We start from the raw sequence: 16,411 nt of genomic DNA, 5'->3' as shown, positions 1-16,411 counted from the left end.
AGGATTTATTGTATATAACACCCAACAGTTTGCGCAGCACTTTACAAAATGAAGGGAGACAGTACAGTTACAATACAATTCAGTACAAGAGGAATGAGAGCGCCCTGCTTGTTGGAGCTTCCAATCTAAATGGTAATAATCATCTCTTGCAGTGGAGCTGCACCACAGTGTATATGCCTGATATTTAAATTATGTGGGGTTTATTGTGGGTAGTATTTTTCTATACTAACATTTTATTTTTTATCTTCTAGATACCTATTACCCGATAACAACAAATCCACAAAACACAAAACTGCAGTCATTAAAAAGTCAGTGAATCCTCAATGGAACCACACTTTCTCCTTCACAAGTCTAGAGCCCAATGACTTGCCGAACATCTGCCTGGAGCTGATTGTTTGGGATAAGGAATCCTTGACAAGCAATGTGTTTCTGGGTGGAGTCAGCTTGAGTTGTGGCAGTGGTGAGTAAACAGTCATACATCTATTATTTTGTTGAGTTTCAAGTAAATAATATGATGGAACTGGTTTGTAATTGAGGAGATCGTTGTCCATTCCTTAAAGGGGTTGTAAAGGTAAAATTTTCTTTCCCTAAATGGCTTCCTTTACCTTAGTGCAGTCCTCCTTCACTTACCTGAACCTTTGATTTTGCTTTTAAATGTCCTTTTTTCTTCTGAGAAATCCTCACTTCCTGTTCTTCTGTCTGTAACTCCACACAGTAATGCACGGCTTTCTCCCTGGTGTGGAGTGTCATGCCCGCCCCCTCCCTTGGACTACAGGAGAGTCAGGACGCCCACTAATACACAGCTCCTTTCTCTATCTGCAACGTAGAGAGTGTCCTGACTCTCCTGTAGTCCAAGGGAGGGGGCGAGCACGGCACTCCACACCAGGGAGAAAGCCTTGCATTACTGTGTTGAGTTACAGAGAGAAGAACAGGAAGTGAGGATTTATAGTATTCTATTAGCTCATTTTTACCATTGTTACATATCTTTAACCACCTCAATACCGAGCACTTTCACCCCCTTCCTGCCCAAGCCATTTTTCAGCTTTCAGCGCTATCACATTTTGAATGACAATTGCGCGGTCATGCAACACTGTACCCATATGAAATTTTTTCCCCCACAAATAGAGCTTTCTTTTGGTGGTATTTGATCACCACTGTGTTTTTTTATTTCTTGCGCTATAAACAAAAGAAGAGGGACAAGTTTGAAAAAAACACAATATTTTTAACTTTTTGCTATAATAAATATCCAATTTTTTTTTAAGCACATTTTTCCTCAGTTTAGGCTTATACGTATTCTTCTACTTATTTTTTATTTTTTTAAAATTGCAGTAAGCGTATATTGATTGGTTTGCGCAGAAGTTATAGCGTCTACAAAATAGGGAATAGATGTATAGCATTTTTTTTTTTACTAGTAATGGCGGCGATCTGCGATTTTTATCGTAACTGCGATATTTCGGCAGACATATCGGACACTTTTGACACATTTTTGGGACCATTCACATTTATACAGTGATTAGTGCTATAAAAATGCATTGATTACTGTGTAAATGTGACTGGCAGGGAAAGGGTTAACACTAGGGGGCGATCAAGGGGTTAAATGTGTTCCCTAGGGAGTGATTCTTACTTTGGGTGGAGGGGACTGACTGGGGGAGGTGACCAATCGGTGTCCCTACGTATAAGGGACACACCCTGACAGGATGTGGATCTGTGTGTTTACACACACAGATCCACGGTCCTGCTCAGTTGCTAGGCAATCGCGGGTGCCCAGCGGACACGCGCATTGGGTCCCCAGTGACGCGGCGAGCGCGGCATGGGAAGGAGAAGATGTCATATGACGTCTACCCAGAACGAAAGCCTCATCGTCCCGCTGTCATATGACGGTGGGCGGTAGGCAAGTAGTTAAGATTTATGGGTATTGCTATCTTTATCATTAGTAATCTACCTTAGGCCGGCCATAGACGGAGCAAATTTCTTTCCTGCAGCCACGAGTTGCAGGAAAGAAACTTGATTCCCTGGCAGGGTGGGTGAGGGGTGGGGGGTCAGGGGAGGCTGTCCCCGCCAGGAGAACACAGTGACTATAATAGCCGCTAGCGTTAATCACATGTAAAATCCGGATGGTTTGTTGATTGACGGATCAGCTTGTGTACATTCAGCCTGCCCCCATACAAGGTTCAAATCTTAGTCCCTTCCTGCTGATCCGGTCGAGATGCGAACCATCTGTGGCCGGCTTTAGACTCTGGCCCAGATTCTGAAACGAGATATGACGGCGTATCTCCAGATACGCCGTCGTATCTCTAAGTTAAGCGGTCGTATCTATGCGCCTGATTCTTAGAATCAGTTACGCATAGATTTCACCTAGATCCGACTGGCGTAACTGTGTTACACCGTCGTATCGTAAATGCATTTTTACGCTGGCCGCTAGGTGGAGCTAGATACACGAATTCCCGAACGTACGCCCGGCCGACGCAGTACATTTACGCCGTTTACGTTAGGCTTTTCCCGGCGTATACTGTAGTTACCCCTGCTATATGGTGGCGTAAGTGCGGCGTACCAATGTTAAGTATGGCCATCGTTCCCGCGTCGAAATTTGAAAAAGTTACGTCGTTTGCGTAAGTCGTCCGTGAATGGGGCTGGACGTCATTTACGTTCACGTCGAAACCAATGACGTCCTTGCGGCGTACTTTGGAGCAATGCACACTGGGAAATTCCACGGACGTTCGGGAAAAACGTCAATCACGTCGGGTCACACAACATTTACATAAAACACACCCCCCTGTTCCAAATTTGAATTAGGCGGGCTTACGCCGGCCGATTTACGCTACGCCGCCGCAACTTACGGAGCAAGTGCTTTGAGAATACAGCACTTGCCCTGCTATGTTCCCGAGGCGTAACGTAAATCAGATACGTTACGCCAAAGCGAAGATACGCGGATGTACGGGAATCTGGCCCTCAATTTACAGATTTTGAGGGCAGAACTCAGTATATAGGTATTTTATATTTTAATGATGGATCATTCGTCTTTGAACGTAATTTGCAGTGTCAGAAAACGAAAGCTTCAGTTGGACTTCTGAGTGGAGTTCCTGGCTTGTTATCTACAAAAGGGCACCACACCATACAGACATCTTCAGTCTCCATTGCAATCTCCTTTAACGTTAATTTCATGGATGATAGAGGTTCAGCTGAAGACTTTGTAATCATTCGTCTGTGAAGATATATACCATTGTAATTATTGTAATTAGCTCATGAGAAGCCTCCGCTAACAAAAACAAATGGGCTCATTGCTTTGCATTTCAGTCCATTTTTTTTTTTTAATATCCAGCGCTGCCGTTTTGCAAAATGGTTTTTGATATTCATTATGCTATCTTATTAAATGAACTAATCAACAATCTCATTTTAATTACAGCTACAATATTACTTCAGGAGAATTGTTTCGCTTAAAGAGAATGTATTATTGAAATTAAGAGCATTTTATCTATGTCTTTATTCACAATGTTTCTTTTGATCATGCCTTTAAGTGATGAACAATGCATGGAGATATGGAACCCTAGGCAGCATTAGCTGCCTATATCTGGACAATAAATCAAAAAAATATAAAAAAAAAAAATCGGACAATGCATGTGGCATTTCCTATATCTCTCCGCATATTCTAATTATTAACCACTTGCTTACTGGGCACATATACCCCCCTCCTGCCCAGGTGAAATTTCAGCTTCCGGCACTGCGTCGCTTTAACTGATAATTGCGCAGTTGTGCGAAGTGGCTCCCAAACAAAATTTGCGTCCTTTTTTCCCCACAAATAGAGCTTTCTTTTGGTGGCATTTGATCACCTCTGCGGTTTTTATTTTTTGTGCTATAAACAAAAATAGAGTGACAATTTTAAAAAAAAATCTATATTTTTTACTTTTTGCTATAATAAATATCCCCAAAAAATTTATAAAAAAAAACATTTTCTTTCCTCAGTTTAGGCCGATACGTATTCTTCTACATATTTTTGGTAAAAAAAATCGCAATAAGCGTTCATTGATCGGTTTGCACAAAAGTTATAGCGTCTACAAAATAGGGGATAGTTTTATGGCATTTTTTTTAATAATTTTTTTTACTAGTAATGGCGGCGATCAGCGATTTTTATCATGACTGAGACATGTTGGCGGACATTTTTGACACATTTTTGGGACCATTGTCATTTTTACAGCGACCAGTGCTATAAAAATGCACTGATTACTGTAAAAAGTGTACCTAGGGATGTGTTCTAACTGTAGGGGGGATGGGCTTACTGTGACACGACAGTGATCACAGCTTCCGATTACAGTAAGCTGTGTACACTGTCCTGTCACTAGGAAGACTGGGGAAATGCTTGTTTACATAAGCATTTCCTCCTTCTTCCTCACCGTGACACGATCGTGGGTATGCCCGCGGACATCGAATCCACGCGCCTACAATGCCGACTTCTTAAAGGGGACGTATACATATATAAGTCCTTCTGCCTGTGCGTGCCATGCTGTCGATGTATATAGTCGTGTGCTAGTCGGCAAGCAGTTAATGAAGGTACAACATTTTGCAACTCACATGGTTAAAGAGGCACATCTAAGGAGGCAGGGATCCGGGGTAAAGCTGTCCACATAGATCGTCCCTCGTACCGTTGTCTCTCACCGCTGTCAGTCTGCAATCCTGACCAGGATGACTTCCCTGCGGTAGAGCGATCTGAAAACGAGGCTTGAATCGCTCGTGGAAGGGAGGACATCAATGGCGATGGTCTATGTGGACAGCTTTACCCCAGATCCCTGCATACTTAGATGTGCCTGTTTTAATCATCAACCATGTGAGTTTCTAAATGTTGTACCTTTATTAATTGTAACCATATTACTACATTTAGAGGTGCCTCTCTTCTATTTTATACTCAGTTGTGACATGACACTACTCTTATATCAAGACATTGCATAAAACTATAAAACCAATACTTTATTGAGCTAAAAAAACAAAAAAACATTACACTCACAATTATCGGTGCCCTATAATTTTGGCACATAGTAGTAGTATGAACTCTTGTTGGGAGCCGCAGCCACTCTGTATAGCTGTATAAAGAGCCAGTATGCGCTTTCCCTGGTTAGTCTGGATGTCCTGTGGACCAAAAGTTGACATCAGTGCTGATAGGACCTACCCCAATGGTTTTTGCCAATTGGCATCTTCCTGAGCTTGTATTGACATAGCACTGGTACATTAGAATGGTTTGTAGCACAGGCAGACCCTGGGAACACAATGAAGAGTGCCTAAACAATTCTGAATGGACAGAACGTGGTTTTGCAGCAAATAGTGTTCAGTATGTTGTTCCTTTTTACTGCTGCGCAATCTGTACTTGTTTGTCATGTTGTGTTAATAGCCTTGTTTACCTTGCTTAGTATATGTCTTCTATTATATTTCACTGAATTAGGAGTTGAAAAATGATAAAAAGAAAAACTGCATATACATAATCCTTCACCCCCAGTTGATCTGTGGAGGAAGGCAAAAAAGCAATAAAGTGGGGAAAAATGTAGCGCTAAAGTGACAAAGAGACAAACATTTCTCTAAATAAATAACAAATTAGTAATCACTGTGCTGAAACAGTGATAACGTGACAAATCACAAACAATAAAACATGGTCCTGGTTGCTTTAGAGGGGTAAAAAATTCTCCCTGATCCCCCAGGAGGCGATCGGTTATTGCCTAGATCAACAATCTCTGGTGTTATTACCTATAGGGCTTCATTCATACAGTGCATACTATACCATGCACTGTTTACCTGCACTGGGATGCACAGGTGTTCCATGCATCCCTGTTCAGCCAGTCCCCTTGCTTTGAATTGGGACATAGCGGCATCACGGACACAGCTGATGTGTCCCAATATGACATTTATGTGGGTGCAGGTCCCCGAATGCTGATAGGGTGAGTTCTGGGCCCGAACCCACATGCATGCTGTGTCCCATTTGGCAGCAATGGGACAGCCTGCTTAAAGCGGTGGTTCACCCTCCTTAACATCATTATAGCATTACATTCGGCATCGTAGCGCGAGCTACAGTATGCCGGTCTTACATTTTTTATCCCCGTACTCACTGTGCTATTGATCATTGAAGATTCCGACTCCCGCGGGGAATGGGCGTGCCTATGGAGAAGGAGGATGATTGACGGCCAAATCTGGCACGTCACGCTCCCCGAAGACAGCCGGAGTAGGTCTCGGCTCTTCACGGCGCCTGCGCACAGGCTATGCGCAGGCGCTGTGAAGAGCCAAGCCTATTTCGGCTATTTCCGGAGAAGCGTGACGTGCCAGGGCCGGCCGTCAATCACCTTCTCTCACCATAGGAACGCCCATTCCCCAGAATCTTCAATGAGCCATAGCACAGTGAGTACGGGGATAAAAAAATGTAAGACCGGCATACTGTAGCTCGCGCTACGATGCCGAATGTAATGGTAGAATAAAAATGTTTTTTTTTTTTTTTTAATAGGGTGAACCACCGCTTTAAGGATGAACGGAACATGGTATAGTAAACCCTGCGTGAACGAGAACTTTAAAGTGGAGGTTCACCCAAAAACGTAATTTTTAACATTAGATTGAAGCTCATTTTGTCAAGGGGAATCGGGTAGTTTTTTTTAAATCGAAGCAGTACTTACCGTTTTAGAGAGCGATCTTCTCCGCCGCTTCCGGGTATGAGCTGCGGGACTGGGCGTTCCTATTTGATTGACAGGCTTCCGACGTTCGCATCCATCACGTCACGATTTTCCGAAAGTAGCCGAACGTCGGTGCGCAGGCGCCGTATAGAGCCGCACCGACGTTCGGCTTCTTTCGGCTACTCGTGACGCGATGTATGCGACCGTCGAAAGCCTGTCAATCAAAATAGGAACGCCCAGTCCCGAAGACCATACCCGGAAGCGGCGGAGAAGATCGCTCTCTAAAACGGTAAGTACTGCTTTGATTTAAAAAAACCTACCCGATTCCCCTTGACAAAATGAGCCTCAATCTAATGTTAAAAATTGTTTTTCGGGTGAACTCCCGCTTTAAGATTCCCCTAAAGTTTTATATGAACAAAACTTTAAAATGTAATACATGCCATTGTCTTTGATTTCCTTCTTCCAGGTATAAGTTATGGCAATGAAGTTGACTGGATGGACTCCCAAGGTGAAGAACAGTATCTGTGGCAGAAAATGATGGACAGCCCTGGAACATCCGTTGAAGGAACCCTAATGCTAAGGTCCACTAAGGCAAGACATAAGAAGACGACGCAAAAGTCCTAAACATGTCAAGAGTTACTGATACTAATAGTAGACTATTTTACCTGGATTCCATTGCTTGGCATTTTATTGTTGCTTCTCATAGACTGACTGCACTTTGGCCATAGCTTTAGAACTGTAATTAAAGGGATGCTCCTGCACATTTGTATATGGGACTGATAATGTCTAACTTATGGACATACCAATGACGTGTATTTTCATAACATGAAATACACCATTTCTTATTTGATAACACTTTGCAAAGTAAACTTACAAAGCCTGTTAAACCTTAGTTTGATCTGTTTTAGTATTTAATTATGCCTGTTAAGAAAAAGTCTGAATTATTTTTATAAAATATGCGTGTAGAAAAATAGCACAAAAAACAGGGCCAAAATATTTAGATTATGATAAATATCTTTACCTTGCACATTAAAAGACATCACAAAGCCTTATTACATTCCTACCCAAAATGCTCAGCCATGCTACTGTCACCTTCTTCAGGAAGCAGTGCCGCTATTTGCCATATGTCTTTACTTAAAGAGTAACTCCACTTTTGTTGAGGAAAAAAAACATTCCCCTCTGGGTGATCTATGTACACTGCTGGGATTTTACCAAACTTTGTTGCAGTTTCCTATTTTTTGTTAATCTGAAGAAATAGTTGTTTGTTTGTCTGTGTCCATGTCAAAGTGATGTGGAGTGACTTTTTCATTAGGGATCAGCTTCTGCACTTGCAGGGCTCTAATGAAAAAAATTGGGAACATCTGCATCCCTATAGACGTGATTTCCCTTTTGGGAGTATATCACGAAAAATTTAATTTTTTGTTACAGAAAAGATTGAAAAGGAAAGATATTTTTAATAAATTTCAATTACAATATGACTTGTGGACTTGTGTAGAAATTGTATATGCTATGTTTTTTTTTTTTTGCTAATGTTTTCCCACAAAAGTGGAGCTATCCTTTAATTTAGACTGTGAACTTATGTTAAAGTACTGTATATCGTGCCAAAAGAAATATACTGCCGGGGCATTATTGCAATCTTCTTAGGTAGTCTACATTTCCAATGGTGGAGGTTGACAGTATAGATAACTGGCCTTTATCATTATGCCCAATGTGACAGCGAACATGCCCATATCAAAGGATTTAGGTAACTATAACATAATTCCACCAAATACCAGGATGGCCTTGGGTTATGTGGTGCTCTGCGTGTAATAATATGGCCCTCCAACCCACCTTGGAGAAAAGGGAATTTATACCCATCTCTATGTAACTGTTGCCACTAAACTTTACTTCTTCTCCACTGACTTTTCATATCTTTGTTTTTAAGCAGACAAAGCACAATTAAGGGTACATTTTATTCAGTAAATATTTTATACAGGGTCCATATATATATTGAAATACATAGATTTTTCATATATTATGTAGTGTAATACATTATGTGAGCCTGAAGCCTCGTACACACGACCGAGTAACTCGACGGGCGAAACACATCGTTTTCCTCGTCGAGTTCCTTGTTAGGCTGTCGTGGAACTCGACAAGGCAAGTTTCTCCATTCCCGTCGAGGAAATGGAGAACTTGCTCTCTTTTTGGCTTGTCGAGTTTCTCGACAGTTTCCTCGACGAAAATGTACACACGACCGGTTTCCTCGGCAAAAAAATGTCTCCCAGCAAGTTTCTTGCTGGTTTTTGCAGAGAAACTCGGTCGTGTGTACAAGGCTTTACACTACAGGGGAGGGAAAAGGTAGCGCTGCCTTTTGGTCCACCTTTTTGTCATGTTTCTCTTGCCTTCAGGACCCAAGTCTGCTATGACTGTAGTTACATCCCTGCTAGAATATGTTACAACACAACAGTAATCCAAGGTTCCTACACACAAATTAAACTAAAGACGCCCAGTATCATTTTATCAGGTTGTCACCAGAGTTGTAATTATAACCATAGCAACACACAATGTTGCTATGGAACCAGGAGGTGAGGGCTTATGTTTAATAGTCCCTGAACATGTCCCTGTACTACAGCCCCATCTAGTCTGAATCATGGTCCTGTTGCTGAGTGTCACAGATCTTCTCCTTACCGGAAAGAAAAGCAGTTATAGGGTGCTGCGAGGATGTGCCCTGCAAGTATTCTAAAATGTTCAGAACTAGACATGGTTTTACATAGCAAACTTTCTTTGTTAGAGCCCATTCACACCTAGGCGTTTTGTCGCCTGTAGTGTGACGCCCGCTGCCGCCCCGACACGCCAGAGGGATGATTTAACATTGCCCTCTATGGAGATGGTTCACATCTCCACGGCTAACGCCTGCCGCCTGAAAAAAAGTCCCTTTTTTTCAGGCGGCTTTCGGCGTTCGGCATAGGAGATGGGAACCATCTCCATAGGGGGACAATCTAGGGGCACATCTAGGCGGACAATCGCGGCGTTTTGTCGCCACAAAATGCTGCTATTTGTCGCCACAAAACACCGCTATTTGTCGCCGCAATTCGCGGGACAAAACGCCGCGATTTTGTCCGCCTAGATGTGAATGCAGCCTTATTCTATTTTCTAAATCCATATAAATGCATTTCATTCTGCCATTGAGTTATAAAATAAAATACATTTCAACAAGGCACAAGCCTCAAAACTTGTAATGTGTATATGGCATGCAGCCTTAAAGTGGGAGAATATACATGAAAGTACTACCCCATAAATGAAGAGTTTTCTAAGTGGGTATTTTTATACCTGCTGAATGAATTACCGTATTAATCGGCGTATAACACGCACAGGAGTATAACACGCACCCTAACTTTAAGAGGGAAGTTTCAGAAAAAAAAACATGCAGGCACAGTTTACCCTCTATTTTCAGGGTAAAAAAGTGAGTGTTATAGGCCAATAAATACAGTAATACAAAACCACAATGACGATTTTTTGTTTTATTATTATTATTATTATTACGTCTTCCCAGTTTATGGTTGCATCTGAAAAACTAGTAAATGTCCATGTTACAATGTAAAATATAACTTTATTTTGAAGGTAATATTCTTGGTTTTGCATATAAAATAGTAGAAATTCTCTATGACGATGTTACAAAGTATAAAAGCATTTATAGAAGTTTCAGGAAGACAAATATATTATATATATTTTGCAATGAAGATGTGCCTGATAATTTTACTGTACAGTATATTTATTGTATATAATACTGTATGTGAAAATAGATTGTTAAGTAACTGTAAATGGACACTAAATCAAAAAAAAATTAATTGTCTTATATTAAAGGGTCACTAAAGGATTTTTTTTTTTTTTTTGTTAAATAGCTTCCTTTACCTTACTGCAGTCCTGGTTTCATGTCCTAATTGTTTGTTTTTGCTCTGATGTTGCTGTAATCCTTCTCTGTTCTGGACACTTCCTGGTTGTCTGTTTCCTGATGACCACAGTCCTGGGAGATTCTAGTTTCATTTTCCAAACCATCACTGCTCTATGGCTCTGTATAGCACAGAGGCAGGAAATAACATGCAAAAACGAAACTAGATGCAAAAACTAAACTAGAAACTACAGGTACATTATATGATTGATTGTTATCTATTTGTAATCGTTTTTAAAAGGAATCAGTTAACTATTATGTCTCTATACCCTGTAAAAAGTCATTTCAGCAAAAAAATGTTTTCCTTTACAACTCCTTTAACCAAATCTATCAATAACATTTACACATCTGTAACTAAAGCTGGTCATACACACATAGATTTCTCTAATTCACCCCATGGGCTCCTCTCCCTGTTATTGTGTTCAGACCCCTGTGGCTGTCTGAGTACCTGAACAGTGCATTGGATTGGTAGTTTTCCACCTGGATCCTTCAATTTTTCAATCAAAGTTTGTTGAGCTGGGTGGTGCTGAGTGGCCCCTGAATTTTTTCCGGGTCTTGCTGAATCAGACAAAATTTAAGCCATGAATCGCCAGATTACGTTTTCCATGTTTTAATACATTTTGAGATAATACACATTGTTAAATCATTTATGAAGTGGGGTGTATACTACTGTTGTAAGTTTCTAGACTGCTCACACAAAGAACAAACTGTATGCATTATCCTTCAGCTGGATTAGGTCACCTTTGGTTAAAGAGAATCTGTTATGCCTAGTACACACGATCGGTTTTCCTGATGGTCAAAAGGCCGCCGGGAAAACCAAGGGGAAAACCCGGAACCGGCTCGGTCCCTTTTCCCTTGTACACACAGCCGGTTTTCCCGACAGGAAAACTGCCAGGAGAACTTTGGTCGGGAAAGCCGTGTGTATGCTCCCTCGCAATGTTTCCCATAGGAAAACTGCAGGGAAAAAAACGCAGCGATTCGCGAAAAAAGAGAGCATGTTCTCATTTTTTAAACCGCAGTTTTCCTGTCGGGAAAACTGTTAAGGAGCATACACACGTCCGGTTTTCCCGGCCAAAGGAGAACACGGCAGTTTTCCCGACGGGAAAAACGATTGTGTGTACTAGGCATCAGACTACTAATATAAGAGCTCTCAATGCTGACTTGTTTCTAAAGATGCAAGCTACAGGGCTGTCTTCCCTATCCATCCTTCACTACTTAGTAAGTTACCGACCTAGAACAAGCATGCTTCCAATGAAGTGTCTTCTTGTTCAACCTGCATACTTGTTCATGGTCAGTGACTAAGTAGTGAGGCAAGGATAATAAAGACAGCCATGTAGTTTGTACCTATAAGTCAGGAGTCATATATCTGTCATGCAAGTTTACTTTTATTTAAAACAGATGTCTTTTAAATATTTTCAGTTATAATTGTTTCCGAAATCTTTTCAAATGAAGCAGTAAATCTCCTGGGACACAATTCAGGTCCCAGAAGATCGGTTGGCCAATAGGAGAGCGTGACTCGAGCATGCGCAGTGTGCGCTTGGCCGTGAAGCCGTAAGCTGTCACGTCCGAGTGCCAACAGTTATGATGACGGTGCAGAGGAGGGGGAGAGGAGCGAGCTTCCAGGCTGCGCACATTGCTGGACCGTGGGGCAGGTAAGTGTCGGTTTATTAAAAGTCAGCAGCTATGCTTTTTGTAGCTGCTGACTTTTGATAAACGAAAACACAGGTGGAACTCCGCTTTATAAGAGAAGTATGTCTAACCTTTTTTAGTTATACTTCTCGTTTGTATCACATGTTCTCTTGTGACCCAGACCAGCTGATAGGGGGCTATCAACTGTTGGTACAGAGCAGGAAAAGTTTGGGAAGGACCCCAACAATATTGTTGGGATCTACCAATCTACCTGTGTGAATCACATGTTCTCTTGTGACCCAGACCAGCTGATAGGGGGCTATCAACTGTTGGTACAGAGCAGGAAAAGTTGGGAAGAACCCCAACAATATTGTTGGGATCTACCAATCTACCTGAATGACAGCTGACTCTGATTTTTAGCACACAGCTGAGAGCTAGAACCAGTTATGCCCACCCCACCCCCAGCGTTTCCACTCCAGGGAATGCAGAAAGAACAGAGTGGGATGTGCAACTGACAGTCACCGCTCTCCACTGTGAGCAGACCAAGAGCTAAGCGTTTAACAGTCATGTGATCTGTCAGCTCTCAGTTTTAGTGCCGGCATGGCACAGCTTCACATGAATTCTACAGAATGGAGGTGAATATGTATATATTTTTTTGTATACCCCGTAATTCTCCTTTAATATTACAGATGTACAGAATTTTACATTTCTAGAAATGGCTACTAATATTTTAATTTACACGGACTGCCAGGATAGCCATACTACTCTCAGGCCTCGAACTGTGGTTTCTTGTAATTTGACACAAGTCTTTCACAAGAAAGAATGTTGAAATTGTAACTACATTTGAAATACAAACATTTACATGAATAAAAATGTTAATTTGCAAAGCATCTAAGAGTATTCATATGAGTCTGGATCTTCAAAACTAAGAATTTGTATGAGTGCTTCATTTTACACAATGTAAGGATACAAAAAAATAAAGGAAAATTAAAAACTCAATTGTCACATATACATACAGTGTGCCTTCTTTACTTCAAGATAAAGAATATAATATAACCACGTTATGCAATTGTCCCCCTACTCTGTACCACATTGCAGAGACATGCTTACAGCAGAAATCCAGGCTAAACATATGCTGGTTAAATGCTTACATCTTGGTGTCCTTGTGTTTTTCTTTCAAATCTGTGCAATTATCCAGGATCATACAACTTCTACATTTTACCCTTGTGCATGAGTTTCCTGTAATTAGGACTTGTGACGGATCTCGGATACCCCGCCTGGGCACCTCCGCCAGACATGTGTCTCCTGTTCTCCAAACACACCCGCAGCCGGCAGACTCGCCATAACCAGCCCTTAACCCCCCAATCACGAGGCAAACCACACAGGTGTTGAGGGTTAAACATGCAGAGCATAAACTGTTTATTAACCACTTGCTGCCCGCCAATGACAGATTGACGGCGGCAAAGTGGTTGTAGAATCCTGACTGGACGTCATATGACGTCCTCAGGATTCTGAGCCGCTGCGCGCCCCCGGGGGCACGCATCGCGGCGATCGTTGTTGCAGGGTGTCAGTCTGACACCCTGCAACACCAATCTAGGTAAAGTGTCTCTCACGGAGACACTTTACATTGTGATCAGCCGTGATTGGACACGGCTGATCACGTGGTAAACAGCAAAAGCCGGTAATCTGTCGGACGCGAGTAGAGGAGAGCCGATCGGCTGCTCCTCTGACCGGGGGGGGTTTGTGCTGATCGATTATCAGCACAGCCCCCCCTGAGGATGCCCACTGGACCACCAGGGATGCCCACTGGACCATCAGGGATTCCACTAGATCACCAGGGATTTAAATCAAAGGTATGCCACCCTAGACCACCAGGGATGACACATAATGGATGCCAATCAGTGCCACAATGGATGCCAATCAGTGCCCACAATGGGCATCACTGATTGGCAGGCATTGTTTGGCACTGATTGGCATCCATTAGTACAACACATTAGTTAGTGCCCATCAATGCCGCCTATCAGTGCCCATACGTGTCGCCTATCCCTGCCCATCCGTGCCGCCTATCCCTGCCCATCCGTGCCACCTATCCCTGCCCATCCGTGCCGCCTATCCCTGCCCATCTGTGCCACCTATCCCTGCCCATCCGTGCCGCCTATCTGTGCCGCCCATCAGTGCCGCATATTGGTGCCCATCAGTGCAGTACCATTAGTGAAGGAGAAAACTTACTTATTTACAATGTTTTATAACGGAAACAAAAAAAATACATTTTCTAAATTTTCGGTCATTGTTTTTTTTTTTTTTGTGCAGAAAATAAAAATCCCAGAGGTGATCAAATACCACCAAAAGAAAGCTCTATTTGTGGGTACAAAATGATACAAATTTAGTTTGGGTACAGTGTAGCATGACTGCGCAATTGTAATTTAAAGTGCAACAGCACTGAAAGTTAAAAATTGGTCTGGGTGGGAAGGTGTATAAGTGCCCTGTATGGAAGTGGTAAAATACAAAACATGCACCTTTAAACACAGTTAAGGACACTCCCCTTAGCCATGTTATAGAGGGGGTAGGGGACAAGGAAGAACCAATAAGAACTCAACACAGATGAAAAAAATGAAGGGATTGAGATAAGCAGGCAGACCCTCCTTACACATCCTCTTCTGGGATGTGTCTCCACATCCTTTGTCTACGTGCCATGACCCAACACAAGTAAACACAGCAACAAGAGGGGGTGGGGGAGAAGGGATAAAGCATTACATTATCTCAATGCCATTTTGTCCCCAAGTCTCTGTTTCTTCTGGGCCAAAGTCTGTGGGTAGGAGGTCAGCCCACAGCCCCCTCCAAAACACACAACGACAGTGGGTTATGCCATGGGACCCATCACTGCTGTTCTCTCTCCTTATTCAGGGTGACTGGTCTTGTCTCCGCCCCCTGCAAATTTCAGCCAGCAGCCTGTAGTGGGTGCAGCTTCTGGATCCAAAGCGAGAAATATGTCACCAGCATAACAAGGATCTCCAAAATGGGTCCTAAGCTTCATTCAACAGTCACATCTTAGTTTATAACAGCAACGTTTCAGAGCCTCGCAGGACCCCTTCAACAGGCATGTGGTCACATGCCTGACAAAGGGGTCATGCAAAGGATTCAAAACATTGCTGGCCATACACACGTTTTTCTCATTCAGACAGCAGGTGAACATTGCCACCACTGTTAGAATGCACTGATCAGTGTGATTGAGACAAATTTTCCAACATATCCCTTTGACAGATTTCTATCTAATGAACAACCTCTGTCGAGTGGCAACAGCTTATAGTTTCAATCAGTGTATGCCATCTTTATGTTATTTGTCTGAGAATATAGTTACATAGTTGGGTTGCAAAACAAGTCCATCTAGTTCAACCAAAAGGAGAGAGAAAAAAAAATCCTGCAATCCCATAATACCCAATCCTATACCCACAGATGATCCAGAGGAAGGCAAAAATAAAACAGCAAACCGTGATCCAATTTGCTACAGCAGGGGAAAAATGTACTTCCTGATCCCCCGAGAGGCCATCAGGTATTTCCAGGACCAACTTTACCTATATGTATCAGTACCCAGTCATATTATGTACATTTAGGAAAAAATCCAGGCCTTTCTTAAAAAAATCTACTGAGCTGGCCATAACCAGCTCTTGAGGGAGTCTATTCCACATTTTCACAGCGCTTACTGTGAAGAAACCTTGCGTATTTGTTTCCTCTAGACATAAAGGGCCGGATTCAGATACCTAAGTGTATCTGTCCTGCCGGCATAACGTATCTCCGCTCTAACTTTGGGTGCGAGTTCTTTATTCAGAAAGAACTTGCACCCTTAGTTACGGCGGCGTAACGTATGTGTTGCGGCGTAAGGCCGCGTAATTCGAATGGGGATGTAGGGGGCGTGTTTTATTAAAATTTGGCTTGACCCCGCGTATTTGACGTTTTGTTTGAATGGCGCATGCGCCGTCTGTAAAATATCCCAGTGTGCATTGCTCTAAATGACGTCGCAAGGACGTCACTGATTTCGACGTGAACGTAAATTACGTCCAGCCGTATTCGCGAACGACTTATGCAAACGATGTAAAATTTCAAAACTCGGCGTGGGAACGACCGCCATACTTAACATTAGCTACGCCTCATATAGCAGGGGTAACTATACGCCGGAAAAAGCCGAAAGCAAACGACGTAAAAAAAAAACGCTGGGCGG

At 42.4% G+C, this 16,411-nt stretch overlaps 1 protein-coding gene across 4 annotated transcripts in view; it reads left to right on the top strand.

Moving 5' to 3' along the window:
• The window catches only part of LOC120927445 (synaptotagmin-like protein 5), a 270,163-nt gene extending 262,633 nt beyond the window's left edge, over window positions 1-7,530 (top strand). For all 4 annotated transcript variants that reach the window (XM_040338125.1, XM_040338127.1, XM_040338124.1 and 1 more), the window contains 2 exons: window positions 252-460; window positions 7,105-7,530. In XM_040338125.1, coding sequence (XP_040194059.1) covers window positions 252-460; window positions 7,105-7,262 — 367 coding nt within the window. In that variant the 3' untranslated portion in view covers window positions 7,263-7,530. The remainder of the gene's footprint in view (window positions 1-251; window positions 461-7,104) is intronic.
• Window positions 7,531-16,411: the final 8,881 nt, after the last annotated feature.

The sequence above is a fragment of the Rana temporaria genome, chromosome 2 (genome assembly GCF_905171775.1).
Source record: "Rana temporaria chromosome 2, aRanTem1.1, whole genome shotgun sequence".
Classification (NCBI taxonomy): Eukaryota; Metazoa; Chordata; class Amphibia; order Anura; family Ranidae; genus Rana; species Rana temporaria.
Note: the sequence above shows the minus strand (reverse complement) of the source record. Positions and strands in the feature narration are given on the sequence as shown.